At 36.1% G+C, this 18,650-nt stretch overlaps 1 protein-coding gene across 25 annotated transcripts in view; it reads left to right on the forward strand.

The window, feature by feature from the left end:
* LOC125657024 (muscle calcium channel subunit alpha-1-like) overlaps positions 1–17,001 on the forward strand; it is a 93,104-nt gene extending 76,103 nt beyond the window's left edge. For 13 of the 25 annotated variants that reach the window (XM_056143829.1, XM_056143831.1, XM_056143835.1 and 10 more), the window contains 14 exons: positions 548–642; positions 803–959; positions 1,685–1,812; positions 2,381–2,477; positions 3,083–3,287; positions 7,168–7,298; positions 7,607–7,717; positions 8,022–8,320; positions 8,505–8,651; positions 8,845–9,022; positions 10,304–10,403; positions 12,733–12,959; positions 13,275–13,571; positions 15,171–17,001. In XM_056143829.1, coding sequence (XP_055999804.1) covers positions 548–642; positions 803–959; positions 1,685–1,812; positions 2,381–2,477; positions 3,083–3,287; positions 7,168–7,298; positions 7,607–7,717; positions 8,022–8,320; positions 8,505–8,651; positions 8,845–9,022; positions 10,304–10,403; positions 12,733–12,959; positions 13,275–13,571; positions 15,171–15,212 — 2,214 coding nt within the window. In that variant the 3' untranslated portion in view covers positions 15,213–17,001. The other 12 variants (XM_056143830.1, XM_056143838.1, XM_056143851.1 and 9 more) reach the window with 6 other exon arrangements.
* The last annotated feature ends 1,649 nt before the right edge of the window (positions 17,002–18,650 follow it).

Consider the following 18,650-nt stretch of genomic DNA (forward strand, 5'->3'; position numbering starts at 1 on the left):
AGGGTTGCAGTTAAACCCCAAACAGATATGGCTTGGATATTGAGCACCTCATAATTATTAATTTCTCAAAATATTTTTTGAAACATAGGTAAAAACACTAGAGCATTGACTTGAAATTGTCAACCGATTCTGACAAAAATTTGTACCGACTTATAAGCAGGTCAATGGCAAATTCCTACAAAATAACCTTAAAAAATACAACTAACTTATAGGCGGACCGACTTATAGGCGAGTATATACGGTATGTTTTCGTGTAATGTATAAAAATGTTTTACTCTGTGGGTTCAAAATTTTACATGTTAATTGTCTCAAAAATAAGTACGAGGTTTTTTAGCACTTTAAAGTTTATCGGATTAAGGATGGGATAGACAGATAATTAGAGCATATAGATTTTTTGTTGCTAGAGAAGAACTGCATATAATTTTACAACAACAACAAAAAGATACATACCCACAAAAAACACTAGTTATGTCCATGTTTGTTCACTCTTTCGTCATTCTTTCACAAATTTAAAATGAAATGATTAAAATCGTGCATATTTCGACAGTTGTTTGGCAAAATCTCTACAGTCCAAGAAGATTCACAGATTCACCGGAACAACAATTTCCAGACATTTCCCCAAGCTGTGTTGGTGTTATTTAGGTAAAGTTCATACCGCAATTGATGTAAATTTTATACCCTTTAGATCATGTACTCTAAATATACATTAATTAGTAGAAGAAATTGATAGTAGATGCGAAGGAGATGGCAAGAGATCTGCCACAAGACAAACATTTTAAGACTTTGTGTGTTTGGTGTGCAGGTCTGCCACAGGGGAGGCGTGGCAGGATATTATGTTGTCCTGTGTGGCAAATGACGTGCCCTGCGACCCACTGTCTGATGGCAAAGAAGATGAGGACTGTGGAAATGACGTGGCCTACTTCTATTTTTTATCCTTCTACATGTTGTGTTCATTCCTGGTAAGTGGTCAACTTTCTTGGTACACCAGGGTATTTAATTAGCAGGAGATTTTTGGACTGCTGGTTTTAGATATAATGCCATTTCAGGGCTTGTTATTTCTTAAGTCTCCCTAGTTGGGGGGGGGGGGGGGGGGAGGGTTTCTAGATAATAATATATGAACAAGTGTAGACCAAATGGTTTAAGATTTGGAATATTTGAAACCATTAAACACAACCTTGCTTTTGTAGGTTCTGAGTTATTCTCTTTGATAGCTTGACAAAATCTTTGTGATTTGGAACCTCTCTTAGGGACCACTAAACACAAATCCTTTTGTGTCTTTGATGCTTCCAGGTTTTCTTGTAAAGAAGTTGGTGGGTGCTACACCTGTTGCAAGGCGATTCTGTCTTTGTGATGCCATTTTAGTTTTGCGTTTTCGCGATATTGGCAATTACATGAGACTGCTGAATGGGACAGAGAAATATTCTGTGTTATTCTTAAATGAATTTACCTTAATAAGTTTGGATTTTATTTAAAAAATTTCTTTTTGGAAGTGCTAAGTTCCAAGTTTTCTTTTATTTAACACTGCGGCTTTGTAAAAATAAAATTAATATATGTACTTGATACATAGTGAGATTATTTCATGTGAATATGCATGACTTACTTACAGATTATAAAAATAGAATTAATATGTGTACTTGATACATAATGAGATTATTTCATGTGAATATGCATGACTTACTTACAGATTATAAACTTGTTTGTGGCTGTTATCATGGACAACTTTGACTATCTGACACGTGATTGGTCAATTTTGGGCCCACATCATCTGGATGAGTTTGTCAGGCTGTGGTCAGAATATGACCCAGAGGCAAAGTAAGGCATTGTTGTTGTAGCAGATGTTCTGATATTTCTCATTATTGAAAAATACACTGGATGATTAATTTTCATATATTATAAAAGAAAAGTCATATTTGTGTTACAAGAACTCGATCAGTCTATAAGTATGATGCCACTGAGTTAGTGATTGGGACAAAACTGTACATTGTATAGAAAAAATTCTGTGTGTATTGTAAAGGCAGATCAATTTAAACATTGTATAGAAACAATCTGAAGTTTAAAATTCTGTGTGTATTGTAAAGGCAGATCAATTTAAACATTGTATAGAAACAATCTGAAGTTTAAAATTCTGTGTGTATTGTAGAGGCAGACTTAAACATTGTATAGAAACAATCTGAAGTTTAAAATTCTGTGTGTATTGTAGAGGCAGACTTAAACATTGTATAAAAATAATCTGAAGTTTAAAATTCTGTGTGTATTGTAGAGGCAGACTTAAACATTGTATAGAAATAATCTGAAGTTTAAAATTCTGTGTGTATTGTAGAGGCAGACTTGAACATTGTATAAAAATAATCTGAAGTTTAAAATTCTGTGTGTATTGTAGAGGCAGAATTAAACATTTGGATGTTGTTCAGTTGCTCAGAAAAATATCCCCTCCTTTGGGATTTGGAAAACTTTGTCCACACCGAGTTGCATGTAAAGTGAGTAACTTTTTCCTCTCCGTTAACTTCTTGTCTACATTAGTCTTAACTGAGGAAACATTTTTGAACTGACAATGGCAAAATTATCAGACAATAACCTTCAAGAATAAGCATAAGATAATTCTGGAAGTATAGCAGCAGATTACTCAAATTGGAAAAAAGGGAAATTTCCTGTGTATCATGCCTAGTTCAACAGGTAAGACCACACCAAGTTCATTTTTAGTATCTTTGAAAATTTGAAAGCTAACTTGATGTGTGATGTGAAATTTCTACTGAACTTCCTTTTGGAGAGGATATTTATATTTTCACAGTCAAAGAACTACATGTACATGTATCAGAAAGTATCTAGGCTTTATTTAAGTGGTTAGCTAAGCAAACTTCAAATTGGTTGTTATAGGCCAAGATTATTGTAATAATGAATTCATTTACAATATCTATAAGTATAGTGGCCATCACAAAATATTGGTGATTGCATGAAGAACAAGAGCTAATTATTATCGTTTAATGCATTTGCATTGAAGTATGGGATGTTGACAGATTGATGATTGTGGTTAGATTTTAGAGATAATTAAATGGATAAAATAACACCTTGGATTTATTTTCAGCGTCTTGTCAGCATGAATATGCCTCTGAATAGTGACGGCACTGTGATGTTTAATGCCACGCTCTTTGCCTTGGTGCGAACCTCACTGAAGATAAAAACGGAGGGTAACATTGACGAAGCTAACGAGGATCTACGCAGAGTCATTAAAACTATATGGAAGCGAACCAGCCCTAAGCTCCTGGACCAAGTAGTCCCCCCTGCTGGTAGTGAGTTTTATATTTTGTTTGTTGTGACTCTAGAGCACCAGACCACCACTTTCCTGTCGGTAGTACGTCTGTATGGAGCTTTCCGATGTAGGCCATTAGTCGTCTTCCTAACGGGAGTCTCCTGAATGGTTTGATGTGGATGTTTTTTGTAGGAGACTTTGCATGTGACTTTTATCTTTATATTTTTTCTTCTTTGAAATACACTGCAACTGGTTTTAAATACAGACCCTGAAACACACCACAAATACTGTACACCTCAAAAGCAAATGACTTTCAAATTCAGAAATTAGTACTGTATATATAAAGTACTTGTTTAATAGTTTGCATTCCATCCAGAAAGCATACCAGTTTGTGCATATAGCATACCGTTCTGCACTGTCAAAAAAATATTAAGTGCAAGGATTGAATATTGTTTAACGTCTCTCTTGAGAATATTTCACTCATATGAAGACGTCACCATTGCCGGTGAAGGGCTTCAAAATTTAGGCCTATGCTTGGCGCTTGCGGCCTTTGAACAGGGGGGGATCTTTATCGTGCCACACCTGCTGTGACACGGGACCTTGGGTTTTGCGGTCTCATCCGAAGGGCCACCCCATTTAGTTGCCTCTTACGACAAGCAAGGGTTACGAACACACTTAATAGATTTAAATGTCTAAGATAGGTGAAAAAACGTGCGAGAAGTGGCATTCAAGAATTCACATGGGTATGTTCAGCATTCAATGTATGATTGGAAAAATAAATGTTGGATATTTCCTAAGGAGTGACTTTAGAATAATGTAAGCGTAATATCAATGTGTTTTACATGTTACAATTATTTCTAAGAGTTTAATCTTTAGTTTTTACAAATTCTGCTTCGATGAATCTTACAGACTGTTAATTCTACAAATGAATTGGTTAGAATAACAAATCAGATTAAGGCCAAAGTGTGCAGAAACAGTCCCTCTAGCAGTTCATAAACAAAGTGTTCAGAAAAAGTCCCTCTAGCAGTTCATAAATAAAGTGTTCAGAAACAGTCCCTCTAGCAGTCCATAAACAAAGTGTTCAGAAACAGTCCCTCTAGCAGTTCATAAACAAAGTGTTCAGAAACAGTCCCTCTAGCAGTTCATACACAAAGTGTGCAGAAAAGGTACCGTTCCTTGTCGAAAACATTTGGTCTGTTTCAGCAATGACCTTGCTGTTCCTTTCGGGAAAAAAAGTGCCATTATGTTCCAAAAACATGCAACAGTTGTAGTAGTGTATTTCAGTGTCTGTATGACTTTTTTATGAATGATTGAGTATATTGACATATCAGTCACATTTGGAATATTCATATGGGAATCTCAGATTGAAATTGCTTTTGGCAGTAGAAGTTACTGGTAATTACTTTTGGCAGTAGAAGTTACTGATAATTACTTTTGGCAGTAGAAGTTACTGATAATTACTTTTGACAGTAGAAGTTACTGATAATTACTTTTGACAGTAGAAGTTACTGATAATTACTTTTGGCAGTAGAAGTTACTGATAATTACTTTTAAGGATAATGCTATGCCGCTGTATACAGCTTTGCTTATTTTTCTAATAAAACAAAACTGCTGTGGTTATATAGCACTAATTTGATCTGGATTTTTTTCATTGAATGCAATTAAAGCAGGCTTGACCAGACTGAATTTTAGTCAGACTGGACAGTGAAGTGTCTCTGGTGTAGTCCGAATAATTTTAACAAGGCCGAGTCCTTGTGTGCTCTTCATGTAATTCAGATTAATCCTTTAAGAATTATTTCATGCATTTCATCAATTCAAAATACAGTGAAACAAATCTGAAAAGAAAGATTTCAATGTTGATCTTTTTATTGAACCAGTTTATGAAAGAATAACCACAAGCAAGACAGAAGCTGTATACACATACTGAAACAGGCTGATATCTATCACTCTTAAATTCATTTGAAACAATTCCAGTAATTTTTGTAGATATTGATGTATTGTACACATGAGTACCTGTTTACACAATTTTTCTCCACCATTTTCCTCATTGATGTAGGTTTGCTGAGTGGTTTGATGTAGTGTGAAGTGTTTTGGAAACTATCAGATCTGTGCATATCTTTTTTGTGAATTAGTTGTAATACATGTATCTCTATAGCAAAAAATTGTATATGTACCACTTTATAGCAGGAGTCTTTTTAATGGGGGGAGGGGTAATTTTGGCAAATATATTTTGAGTTGGCAAAACTGATAAATATATATTATTACTACAGTAACTTGATCCGAAGAGTCGGATCATGTCGAGTTGACAGGCGCAGATCATCAGATCACACGAGACATGAAGCGTCGAGTTTGATTTGATGATCGGCACCTGTCAACGAGACGTGATCCAACTCTTCGGATCAAGTTATTGTAGTAATGATAAATTTATTATATACCCTCTTATGCATTTTAAATCCATATTTATAAGATAATAAATGTAATCCAAATTATCAAAAATACAGACATACAGTGAAATTAAATTTTGTGTACGCAGTTTTGTTGGTGATGCGGTCAATATTTTCCACATAAAACGTTGCAGTGATGCATTGTGACGTTATCAGTTTCAGAGGATACTAATATGGAATCAGAAAACCACAGTCTGGTGATCCGAAAGTCACCATAAACCAATTCATCACTGGTAAATTGTGAGCTAGAGTTGCCATGCACCAGTTTATCACTGTTAAATTGTGAACGAAAGTCACCATAAACCCAATTCATCACTGATAAATTGTGAACTAATGTCGCCGTGAACCAGTTTATCACTGGTAAATTGTGAACGAAAGTCACCATGAACACAGTCATCATTGGTAAATTGTGAGCTAAAGTCGCTGTGAACACATTCATCATGGGTAAATTGTGAACGAAAGTCACCATGAACACATTCATCACTGGTAAATTGTGAGCTAAAGTCGCTGTGAACACATTCATCATTGTTAAATTGTGAACTAAAGTCACCATGAACACATTCATCATTGGTAAATTGTGAGCTAAATTCGCTGTGAACACATTCATCATGGGTAAATTGTGAGCTAAAGTTGCTGTGAACACATTCATCACTGGTAAATTGTGAGCTAAAGTCGCTGTGAACACATTCATCATTGTTAAATTGTGAATGAAAGTCACCATAAACCCAATTCATCACTGATAAATTGTGAACTAATGTCGCCGTGAACCAGTTTATCACTGGTAAATTGTGAACGAAAGTCACCATGAACACATTCATCATTGGTAAATTGTGAGCTAAAGTCGCTGTGAACACATTCATCATGGGTAAATTGTGAACGAAAGTCACCATGAACACATTCATCATTGGTAAATTGTGAGCTAAAGTCGCTGTGAACACATTCATCATTGTTAAATTGTGAACTAAAGTCACCATGAACACATTCATCACTGGTAAATTGTGAGCTAAAGTTGCAGTGAACTGGTTTATCACTGGTAAATTGTGAACTAAAGTCACCATGAATAAAAGTTGGTTTACAGCGTAAGGATCACCAAAATTAATTTTGTTAATATATATTAGCATTGATAGTAAATACATGTATTGCTGAAATTGTTGATATACAATACTAAAAATTAAATGAATTAAGGTATGTCATTAAAAGAATTAACGCCATACCTTAATCTATGGAATTTGCCAAGTTTTATGCCTGCCAAAAATCCCTGCTATATGGTAATTATTTTCCAAGTACATGTATTGAAATATTTGTTGATGACCAGATGTATTAAATACACAATCCCATGTCAAAGCTATGATATTTGCATGAGAAGATGATGTCCATAAATTGTTAATATATATACACAGATGTTATAAGTACTATCTGGTTGGAGGGAAGGATGTGCATGTGTCTAATGGTCCTGGCTTTTTCTCCTTGTTTTAGGGGAAGATGACGTGACAGTCGGGAAATTCTATGCAACCTTTTTGATTCAAGACTACTTTAGGCGATTCAAAAAACGAAAGGAGCAGATGAAAAAGATTGAAAAGGGACAGGAGCATACCAATGCCCTACAGGTAAGTGGTCCTTCAGGAGCCCTCATGTTGATTTTAAAATATCCTACAGGTAAGTGGTCCTTCAGGAGCCCTCATGTTGATTTTAAAATATCCTACAGGTAAGTGGTCCTTCAGGAGCCCTCATGTTGATTTTAAAATGTATTTGTTGGGTGATTGATATAGCTAACAAGTGCATTTAAAGCACCTTCAGTAGTTGTCTGCTTGGTTTTTTCTTTTAGGTTAATTACTTTTAAAAGTTTTGAATCTAGCTATATGTCACAGTAAACTTATTTCTACACAATACTAAGGTGTGTCTTTCTGTTGTGCAGGCTGGGTTACGAGCTGTACATGATTTGGGACCAGAAATTCGCCGTGCAATATCAGGCAATTTGGACGAGGAAGACTTTGCCGAGAAAGACGCCGAGGAACCTATGCACAGGGTTTGTAATGAAATAAATAAAAAAAAGAAATGTATTTTTTCTGTACGATTCTTACTGTGTGTCCTCGGACTTTCTGCAAGTCTAGACCATTGTTGTGATATGTTGTATGTTACAGAGGATCCACAGTTTGTTTGGCAATGTTATCAAAGCTGTTACTGGCGTGCACAAGACGGGGCAGGGAAAACAAAACCAACCCCCCAAGTCAGCCCCCTCAGTATAGCCCTTCCCCTCCCTCCACCCCCACTTCTGTCTCATACCTGTCTCACTAATAATGTCTCCATATTACATTCTTTCCTTCTAACAGCGGAACCACAAATTGTTTGGATTTGGCAGTGTGATGACAGCCTTGGCCGGAGTCCATAAAACGGCTATTCCCTTTGCCAGCCGTACACAGTCACTTTTGATCAATCAAACGCCCAAAATCTCCTCCCATTCCAACCTCTCACCACAAAATTCACTGAATGGGAAAGTGACACCAGCTGAAAGTTGTAACCATCTGAGTGTGGAACAGCGCAATGCCATCAATCGCACTCCCTCTCCTCTGGCTCCTGTTCGAGTCTCACCAATGATGTGCAATGATTCCCGTCGACAGAGCCATACTAGGTATTGCTTTATATTCTTTGAAGAAGTAAAGTGCCTTGTTAATAGTCTACTGTTTATAACTTGACTTTGGGATGAGATAGGACATAATAGAACAGAACCCAAAACTTATTATAGTACCTTGTACTCTGTCAGACTGTCTTGTTGAAGGTAAGAATTTTAGTTCTTTCTGTAATCGTCTTTCCAGTGGAATTTCCTCCTCCGAGTCGCACCGCGACATGGTCCCTCCCAGAAGTCCTGTCAGTCAGCACGGCTCAGAGTCTGAGGTTCCTCAATGGGAGAAATACAAGCCCCAGGACATAACGAAGAAACAGGGCATCTATGTCTACAGAGAGTAAGTAGGACTTCAGCAGATCAATGGAGAATAATGTCTTGTACGGTGGAACTCGCAAAATTAGAACAATCAATTCCGGAGAGATTTCAGATACCTAAAAGCATCAGCGAGATGTGTTGAATGAAATACGGTTATTACTTTTATCAAGTTGCACACTATTTTCAGTTACTTGATGATGCTGTTTGTTTTCTAGTCTGCCACAAGAGGATAGTGATTATGAGCAAGATGACCATGCCCCACCCACCCCACCCCCTAGGAAGTTGAGTCGTCGAGGGGCATCACTACGTTTGGCTTGCATAGGGAAACAGCAAAGTGATGAAAATCCTCTAATGAAAAAAATTGCAGAACCTTTGAAGCTTGCTCAAACCCAGGTATTTCAAATGATTTAAAATACTAGATTAACCCTACACTGTATTTCATTTTACTTGCCCTTTCACGATGGGATATACATGTATGGTATTATGTTCATTATGATCAATATATAGGTCATGATAACCTCAGTTTAGAATATGATTATGTAACTTTTAAAAAATCACCCTCTCAAGAACCACTAAAGCAGACAAACCCCCCCCCCCCCCCCCCCACCACCACCACCAAAAAAGCCTTTCATAATATATTGAAGTTTCTTGTTATTTTAAACCTCAAACCCTTGGTGCACAATATGGGTTTAAAATTTAGATTAGGAACATATATAGGAAAGTTATCAATAGCCACAAAACCACAAGTTGTCAACTGAATGTGTGAGGATCCTCAAATAATGAGATTTCAAGTTTGTTTGCACCAGGGCCAGGGTGCATATAGAAATATGTTGGAAAATTGAAAATCTTCTCAAGAAACACCAGGATACAATTTGTCAAATTAACAAGCAAACTTCCTCCTGCAGTGTAGATTTATATTTGCTCACCCAGGGTTTGGCCTCACTAGGCGGTTACAGTTTTACATAGAAAACACATGTATGGAGGATATTTATAACAGTCTTCTTTCAAGAACAACAAGGTCACCATTAGTGAAAAATGAAACCTTTTGTCATGTAGTTTAAATTCCATTTCATTCATTACACGACTTCTGAGTGAGAACGGGGTCAACAGTATTGATTAAAATTACCCTGTACACTGTATTTCTTTGTGAGCAAGGTGAATCTGGTGAGCATCATGTCCCATGGGCCTCTTGTTCAACATATGTAAACATGTCATTCTGAATTTCTATCAAGAACATATAATTACAAGTCTTAGATTAATGGTATGGTTCTCCTCAATTACACACGTATTAACTGAATTCTCCAAATCAGCCATCTCGGGGATATAACGGCAGTTGATTTATTACTGCATATACGTAATGGATTCTGGCAATGACCATTTCCTGTCATGTGTATGTCCATTTCCTGTCGTGTGTATGTCCATTTCCTGTCATGTGTATGTCCATTTCCTGTCATGTGTATGTCCATTTCCTGTCCTGTGTATGTTCATTTCCTATCATGTGCACTGCTGGTACACTTTATTTTAACCATTTTCCTGAAGTCAATCAATACTAACTGCAGATCCACATGTAAATTGTGTAATATGTCTACCCCCTGAATATATGCTCTTCTTGTTCTGGTTATTTGTGCGATACCCAACACCAATGTTGTCATGTATACTGCGTTTGTGTTGTAGGCCATGGCGGTAGCTGGACTAACCAGTGATGGTAGACAGCGACCAAACGATTATCCTAAAACAGGGCTTCCAGTCAACAGAGCTTCCTACCAAAACACAGGTAAACGACAGTCAGCGAGTGTTAGATTTACGTAACTTAGCTTTCTAAACACAGGTAAACAGTCGGCTAGTGTTAGATTTACGTAACTTAGCTTTCTAAACACAGGTAAACAGTCGGCTAGTGTTAGATTTACGTAACTTAGCTTTCTAAACACAGGTAAACAGTCGGCTAGTGTTAGATTTACGTAACTGAGCTTTCTAAACACAGGTAAACAGTCGGCTAGTGTTAGATTTACGTAACTTAGCTTTCTAAACACAGGTAAACAGTCGGCTAGTGTTAGATTTACGTAACTTAGCTTTCTAAACACAGGTAAACAGTCGGCTAGTGTTAGATTTACGTAACTTAGCTTTCTAAACACAGGTAAACAATCGGCTAGTGTTAGATTTACGTAACTTAGCTTTCTAAACACAGGTAAACAATCGGCTAGTGTTAGATTTACACTGTACGTAGCTTAGCTTTCTAAACACAGGTAAATGAGAGTCCGCTAGTGTTAGATTTATGTAGCATAGCTTTCTAAAAGTGTTTGAATGAAAATATTGGTCAACATTGATTGGTTTATTTTCAATAACTGGTTGAAGAAGGTGTTAATTACAATGGAAAAACAATTGCATGAAAGGTTTATGGCACATCACTCTATGTTGTAAAATGAATTCACGAACATGTTTGTTTACATGTATGTGCAGTTCTGGGGCGCATTTTACAAAAGAACTTACGACTTACAACCAACTTTACATAATGGAATTCTCCCGCTTATTGTAAGGTAATTCACTCCAATGTAAAATAGTGAAGAAATAATGTCGAAAATTAAGTTTCAGAAAACGTTTTAATTCCTTTATTCAAACTAATAACAGTGTAATACAATTTAAGACTTGCGACTTTGTCATAAGTTGTTTTGTAAAACGGGTCCCTGATGTATTCCTTCTTTATCTGGGCTTTTAGTCCCATTAATTATCAAGAATCTGATTTACAGAAAAAAGAAAAACCCAACGGTTTACAGGGGCATATACTTTAAAGGACATGGACACGATTTAAAATGAAATTTTTAAATTTTATTTTCCCAATTTTAATGTTTACAATGCTTAAGGAGGTATTCTACATCGTCATAATGGCTGACTTCCTTTTAAAACATGGATGAAAATATAGATATATCAGCAATATTTGTCTATTCATTTCTAAAATCATCGCCTAGCTGAGTAGCTCAGTAGGTTAGCATGTCAACTCCTGAACTGTAGATCGCGGGTTCCATTCTAGCAGGGGGGTTTTAAAAAATTTCAGATTGCTTTCGACTAAAACTGAATTTTTTGACTAAATAAAGTAAATGTGGAAGTTTTCAATTTCAAAATAATATTGTACATATCCTCCACTTTTCATCCAATATCAAATTTCTCTGATGTAGCATATATACCTCCTTAAATAAGATATTTCTAATGGACAACAAATATTTGAATATCAGTTGTTGAGTTAAAATGAGATACAGTACTCACAATTCTTTGTTATGTAAACAAGGCTGGTGCCACGTTTTTGTGTACATATAGATTGCTTGATAGAAAATAGCATGTTTAAAACAAAATGGAATGTGACAAACACTAGAAACTGATTAATTGTGTTCAGGATTAACTTTTAAATTGAAAAAAATCTGCTTTAAACGAAACTTGTACCAGTATATCTAACCGATGAAAACAAAAATATGGCACGAGCCTTGTTTACATAACAAAGAATTGGTGAGCTCTGTATCTCTCTTGTGACTCGACAATTGACATTCAAATTTTTGCTGACCATTAGAAATACCGTAGTTTAAGTTTTGTAAATTTTAATAACGGAAATATGTTCTTTGAAAATTTTCAGTGTAAATCGTGTCCATGTCCCTTTAACTTTACATGGCTTTAACTAAATTGACAGAAGATCCAGGAAATCCACTAACACGAATTAACCATGAAAACATGTTATTCAATATTTAAACATTTCGGTTTACTAACATGCTGCACCAAGATTATACAGAGTGTATGTCCTAGTGTCGTGCATTTATCTTTTATTAAAATGATTGTTTTTTAACCACAACACAACCAACAAAATTTTGTTCATTATAACTGACATTGTATTTATAGATAAGAAAATAATAACTGCATGATTAATTACTGAAATGTTATCTAGTAATGACTCATCTGTATGGTTTGAAATTTATTTTTCCCTCGTATAAGCAGTAATGTATGACTGATACTCCTATGATGGGACTGGCTTACTAACACAGTAATTTGGACATCGTGTTCAAAATCTCAGTTTAGCAGCACTTGTGTACTTACTAACCATGCATGCCTTGCACCAATTTCAGCACATCCCACATTCTCACGTTCAAACTCCCTCATTGAAGGACGGAATATGTCATCACGACAGAACCTCCACAGAAGCTCGGACACCATGGCCATTCAGGACTCCTCGGGCATTTACTCTCGCACAGTAGAGGCGGGTCCTCTGATTATTCCTAATTATGTGATGGCCAACCAAAAGTTCCGACAGAGTAGTTACAACAAATCGAGTGCAGAGAGTCTGGTAGAAAAGGTATGAAAGCTTATAAATACAGGGAAATATCCCACTGCTTTTAAACAGGTGTTGTGATCTATCTAAATCTGGTCCATCTTTGTCTTTTCACATAATCATAACTAAAAAGTTTGCCACTTTAAGTATTACTAACAATTAGAGAGCTCTACCTATTAGTAATAATTACTTGATAATATTTCATGCTGGCAGCAATAATGAATTGAGAGGAAGAAGTAGCACATGCATATTAATATTATGAACAAATTGGAGAATGCAGAATGTTGAGGATAGTCAGCATGTTACTATTTATAGGTTCCGACACGTTACTATTTATAGGTTCTGACGGTGGAGGGGTTGGACCGTTATGTAGACGCTCACACTTTACAACAAGAAATCGCCGAGGCCAACGACATGACAGCAGATGATATGGACAAGGCAGCAAGGATGTTACTCCACCCACCTGAAGAGAACCACAGTAATGCCCCCCACCCCGGCCAGCGCAGCCCCTACTACGAGCACCTGGGGGGGTTCCTGGTGCAGGAGATGAAGGACTACAACTGTTATTCCACTAAAGACGACCTGAATCACAAAGGCTACAGTCCCAGCTCAGAGGAGACCAGTGACGATGAAATGGTATTTGTCACCACTTTATGAACATCCTGTCCTTGCATGGAGATCTTTCTCTGATTTATAGAGTCGCTGTAGGTCATCAAGGGTACGTCAAATCAAGTCAGGACACTCAATAAGAACTAAAGGAAAAAATGCATGGACTGTGAAACTTTGGTGCTTGTCTGCCCTTTGGCTAATGCCTTTGGGCCCCAAGAATATGGGAACAAATCCATTGTTGTTTTTCTTAGATGTGCTTACAGAGTTATTGAGAGAGTCATGACTTTGATTGACTACTCGGGCCTGCTGGGGAGAGGGAAATGCTTGTCTTCCACACCTATCAGTACCTGCCAAATAACTTTCACTTGGAGATTCTCAACTTCAGTAAATCTGTAGTTGATGTATATAGATACCATTATTTCCCATACAGCTTTTACCTGGTGAAAAGATGAGCATCTTTAAAATCAAGGTTATTTGGCATGTTATTTGCAGAGGTTGTATATCTTTACTAGAAAACTGAGAATATGAAAGTCATATGTACCAATACTCACATTAGTTCTTTTGTACTTTGAAGCCACATTTTGCATGTTGTGTATTTTCTAGTTTTTTCTTCGGTATCAGAACTCTTATGCTTTTCTTCCAATGGGCTTGTACAAGTTTATTGGCATAGTTGTATATAGTGTTAGAGCTTGTACTAACAAGAACTAGAGAGAATGGTACAGATGCTAGTACTGATCTGTACTGGTTCACCAGTGCACTATGATTGGTGATGGTGTTTTTGTAAACTAAATTTTCACCAGTGTTGGATTTGAAGTGGACTTTCCCCTTTGTTTTTTTGTGCAGAAGACGGATTATCACAAGAAACTGGATTAATGTTCTGTGATTGATGATGCGTGACTAAACTTCAGCAAACCATGAACTGTGTGATGGAATGAATTTGTTGTTCTCGGTGCAATAAAACTCACTTTGGTTCAAACCAGCTGGTTCTGGTTTTGAGCGTTGCTTGATGCAACGTTTGTTTCTTTATATAGAATATATATGTGAATATGTACATGTATGTATAGTGATTGTTGTAATTCATACCTTAAAAGTGAATGGATGTTTTGATTATCTGCCAGAGGATTCATGTAAATGTAATATTTAAATTTCTTTACTATGTGAACAAATAATCAAAGTTTGTACATGGAGAAATTTGATTTCTTTATTATGGGAATGAAAGAAAACCAAAGTTGATACACTGTCAGAAATGTTAAAATTTAATTGATATGCTGTTAGAAATGTTTAAATTTTAAAAACAATCAAATTGTGCCATCTGTATGTTCATGTATTTAAGAGATTGTTTCAGTAGGAACCATATAGCTTAAAAGTTTAGTCCCTGGAATGCTGGCATTGAATGTTGACATCTGCATGGATTGATTTGTTTGCTGCCTGACAGAAAACAAATTAAAGCATGGACACCTGAGACTATATATCATGTTTCACAACTTTCTGTTAAAATACTTACTTCAAGAAAAATTAAAAGTATTTTTATAATAATTGGAAACATGGCGATAAATATTTTGAGTGGAATGTGTTATGAAGAAGTTCTTGTTGTGTAACTCAGACAATTGTTTGCGGTACTTTCAGAAGTTCCGCTTGACTAGACATGCTCACAGTTTTAGATATTGACCTTCGGCCAATACAGAAAAAAAAAACCTGATCCTCCCCAGCTGTGATAACCCTTTGTATGTGGAGAGACTGTGATGTTACCATATAAACAAAACAAAACCAAGCTCCAGACCAAACATTGGGCCCCTTCTGAATGCGAGGAAATGTACCTATACACTGTCACTCTTCATTCCGAAGTGCTTCAGGAGTCACGTTTGTTTTCAAATTTTATAGGATGATTTTGTGTGCAGGAAAAGAGTGTTACTGCATTACTGACTTTTTTGTTGTTGAGATTTATGGAGTTGTGCAATTGAATGTTTTTCACATTTACCTGGGAAGTGATTGGCATCTGTATACAAATGTATGTTCTGCAAGGAATTCATTAGCTCATCATCCGGGAAGTGATTATTTTCGATTGCCTCTTTTATGAGTGTACCTGTTACCCAGGAGTGACAGATAGGAGGCTGTACATAGTACGATGTGTCTCGTTTGCTCCTGTCTCCCGGACTACATAGTACACTTTTGATATATGGGTTTTATTCTGAATGATCATCAAAGAAGTAGGGCCAATAAACATACTGATTTGCCCAGAATATTTAAAGCATTTTTGACTTCATTAAGTTTTTGATATTCTTTCTAATCTTGAATGATTTGCACACATCTGAAAGACAAAAATTAAAAAAAGGGAACTTGTTTGTGGTCACTATAAAAGTAGTGAAAATTTTGCACTTTTTCAATCAATTTACAAAAGTCCAGTAATTTCAGTAAATAAATCAGTTGAGTAGATATGGGGTTAAAAAGGAGCTGAGTGTTCCATACTCTTTGATGTGTGTATGTGTGTGTGTGTCTGGTTATGTGTTTACTGATGTAAGGACTCGTATATGGTTTGTGGGTGTATTACTCTAAAGCATGTTCATTGACAGTATAAATAAATTTTTTGATGTGTTTCGTAAAATCCCCAATATAAATATATAAGGATCCTGTTTTATTGATTTTACAAAGAAAATGCTTTTACTAAAATACATGTAACTACACATAATGTAATGACATTGTTGTAAATTTTGTAAACATTCTGTGGAAATTTTTCATATGTGAAGTTTTTTTCTCTTCATTTATTTTCTTCTTTCTTTTTCATATTTTCTTTATGTTTGCGTGTTTTAAGCATCAGTCAACATTCACCCCCCTCCCCATTGATCATGATATTGAGATTGTTTTTGATCTGTTTCAACTCTTGAGTACAGTGTGAGTGTTGAAACTCTGTATATATGTAATAAATGTAAGTTGTATATCACTTAAACAGCGGACGGATGTAATGAAGATGTATATATATTGAAAAACCAATTATTTATGACAGAAGCCATATAGCTCATTGATTGTTGACATTGGAGAAGTATGATTCTGGTATTTTGTTTCCCCGTCATTATATCTTTTTTTTCTCGATACTTACACAGATCTGATATTACAAGCAATGCTTTTGTGAGGTGTTGTCACTGACAGTTTCTGTGTTTGCATGATGGCTACCTTACAGCCCGGAGGTGGTTGTTCTGTATTATGTCGCCGTAGTCCCAATATGTGTCATGTTTTATCTCATTGTTTTCTTTCTTAATATGACTGGAACCATGCGACGCTTCTTCGCTGACAGCTCTTAATTCCATATTTTTTATCTTACGAGGTTGTATCCATGGCAACAGTCATGATGCTATCATTTTTTTTTTTCATTGTGATAGATTTTATAATGACTAATGCCAAAACCTTAAGGATTGAAAATTTGTATCAAAAGGTTTTTTTTAAAGTAAATATCCTAATTACCTGTGTTTGTTGTTTTATTTATACATTCTGCTGCCAGGGAAAAAAAACTCCATATACACAGTACATTTCTTCGGAGAAAAAAGTTCTTCAGTGCAAGGTATTCATGGAGATTTCTCAGTATGTTACCAAATTTCTTTATATTTCATGAAAATTTTCAATATTTTTTCTCTTCTCCTGAAAGAAAAATCGAGTGGATTTGGAGGGTATAGATGTATCAAATAAAATGGATTTTAGGGGTAGAGATTTGTCAAACAAAGTGGATTTGGGGGTATACATTGTAGATATATAGATAATTATGACAAATTGTCAGTTAATTATGTCGATTTGTCAGATAATTTTGACATTTTCACATAATCCGAAATAAAAAGTTTCCACTCGTCAAATATTAAAAAGTTGATAGAATAACTAAAATTGTTTTCATGCCCAAATTATGCCATTCACAAGAACGGGGATTTTTTTCTGATAAGCAGACACAATCAACTGACAGGTCGACATAATTATCTGACAAGTGATGGCAGAAATATGCAACCATAGTCTAATCTTCCCGCAGATGGGTCCCGAAGAAAACTTGAATTCAACTCTTCAAGACTTCCTTTGACCTCACTCTAGAGTCATTACATTTCATGATAAGTCACATGACTACAAGGTCCCTGAGTGCTATTTATGCACTTAATGAACTGGACCTTAAGCCACCCTACCCCTGGAATGACAATGTTACATGAAGAATTTCTCTGAAATTCATTTAGCCGCTAATGAAGCACACAGCTGATGGGTGTTTAATTGGAAAGAGTTTCGAGTTACTGCCAGGGCACCTTGTGACCGATTTTATGCACACCTTTACATTTTGAGAGCCCATTGAATTTCCGGTTTCTTAAGCAGAGGAAAATTAAAATCACGAGATTATTACACTTTAAATATACCAGAGTCCTAACAAAATTTCTATAAACAGGTGTAACATGTATCTCAGATCGCAAAGGAGACAATGGTTAGATAATGTGAATTTGCACTGGTATAATACTTTAAATAGTCTATATATTGCAAAAAATATTCTCTGCATTGAATAAGAAAGTGCTAGAAATTTGAGACCTCGTGTGTAATACGCAATTTCTGAGTTGCCCAATACTTTCCCTTTGTGGAACTCCTGCGCACAGTGAGACCCAAAACATATTTTCCTCTACACGCGGTGGGTACAAATGCTTATCGCTGCCTTCCTATATTGTCCAAAGACCGATTATCAAACAGCATGCAACCAATAATAACCAATAATAAAAAAAAATCAGTGGCGGATCAAGAGGGGTTGCACCTCACCCCCTTGTGAAATATGGTCATTTTGGGGGCTTCAATCCCAAGCTCTCTGTGGGGGGCAAAAAGGTATAAACGGGTCAAAACGCATTTTCTGAATCTGCGATGACCATAATGGTAATTCAAAACATTCTGAAGCAAATTCATGTTTTTGGTTGGGTTTTTTTTTTTTAAGAAATAAATTTCACTTTTGAAAATACATGAGGGTATGAACTGCAGTGCTTCATGTGGGCATACATGTACTTGTCACGAAGCACTAACAGATACACGAGGGTGTGAACTGTGACGCTTCATGCCTGCGTACTTGTACATCATGAAGCGTGTTGGCTTGGTCAGTTTCGTGTCATA

The sequence above is a fragment of the Ostrea edulis genome, chromosome 7 (assembly GCF_947568905.1).
Source record: "Ostrea edulis chromosome 7, xbOstEdul1.1, whole genome shotgun sequence".
Classification (NCBI taxonomy): domain Eukaryota; kingdom Metazoa; phylum Mollusca; class Bivalvia; order Ostreida; family Ostreidae; genus Ostrea; species Ostrea edulis.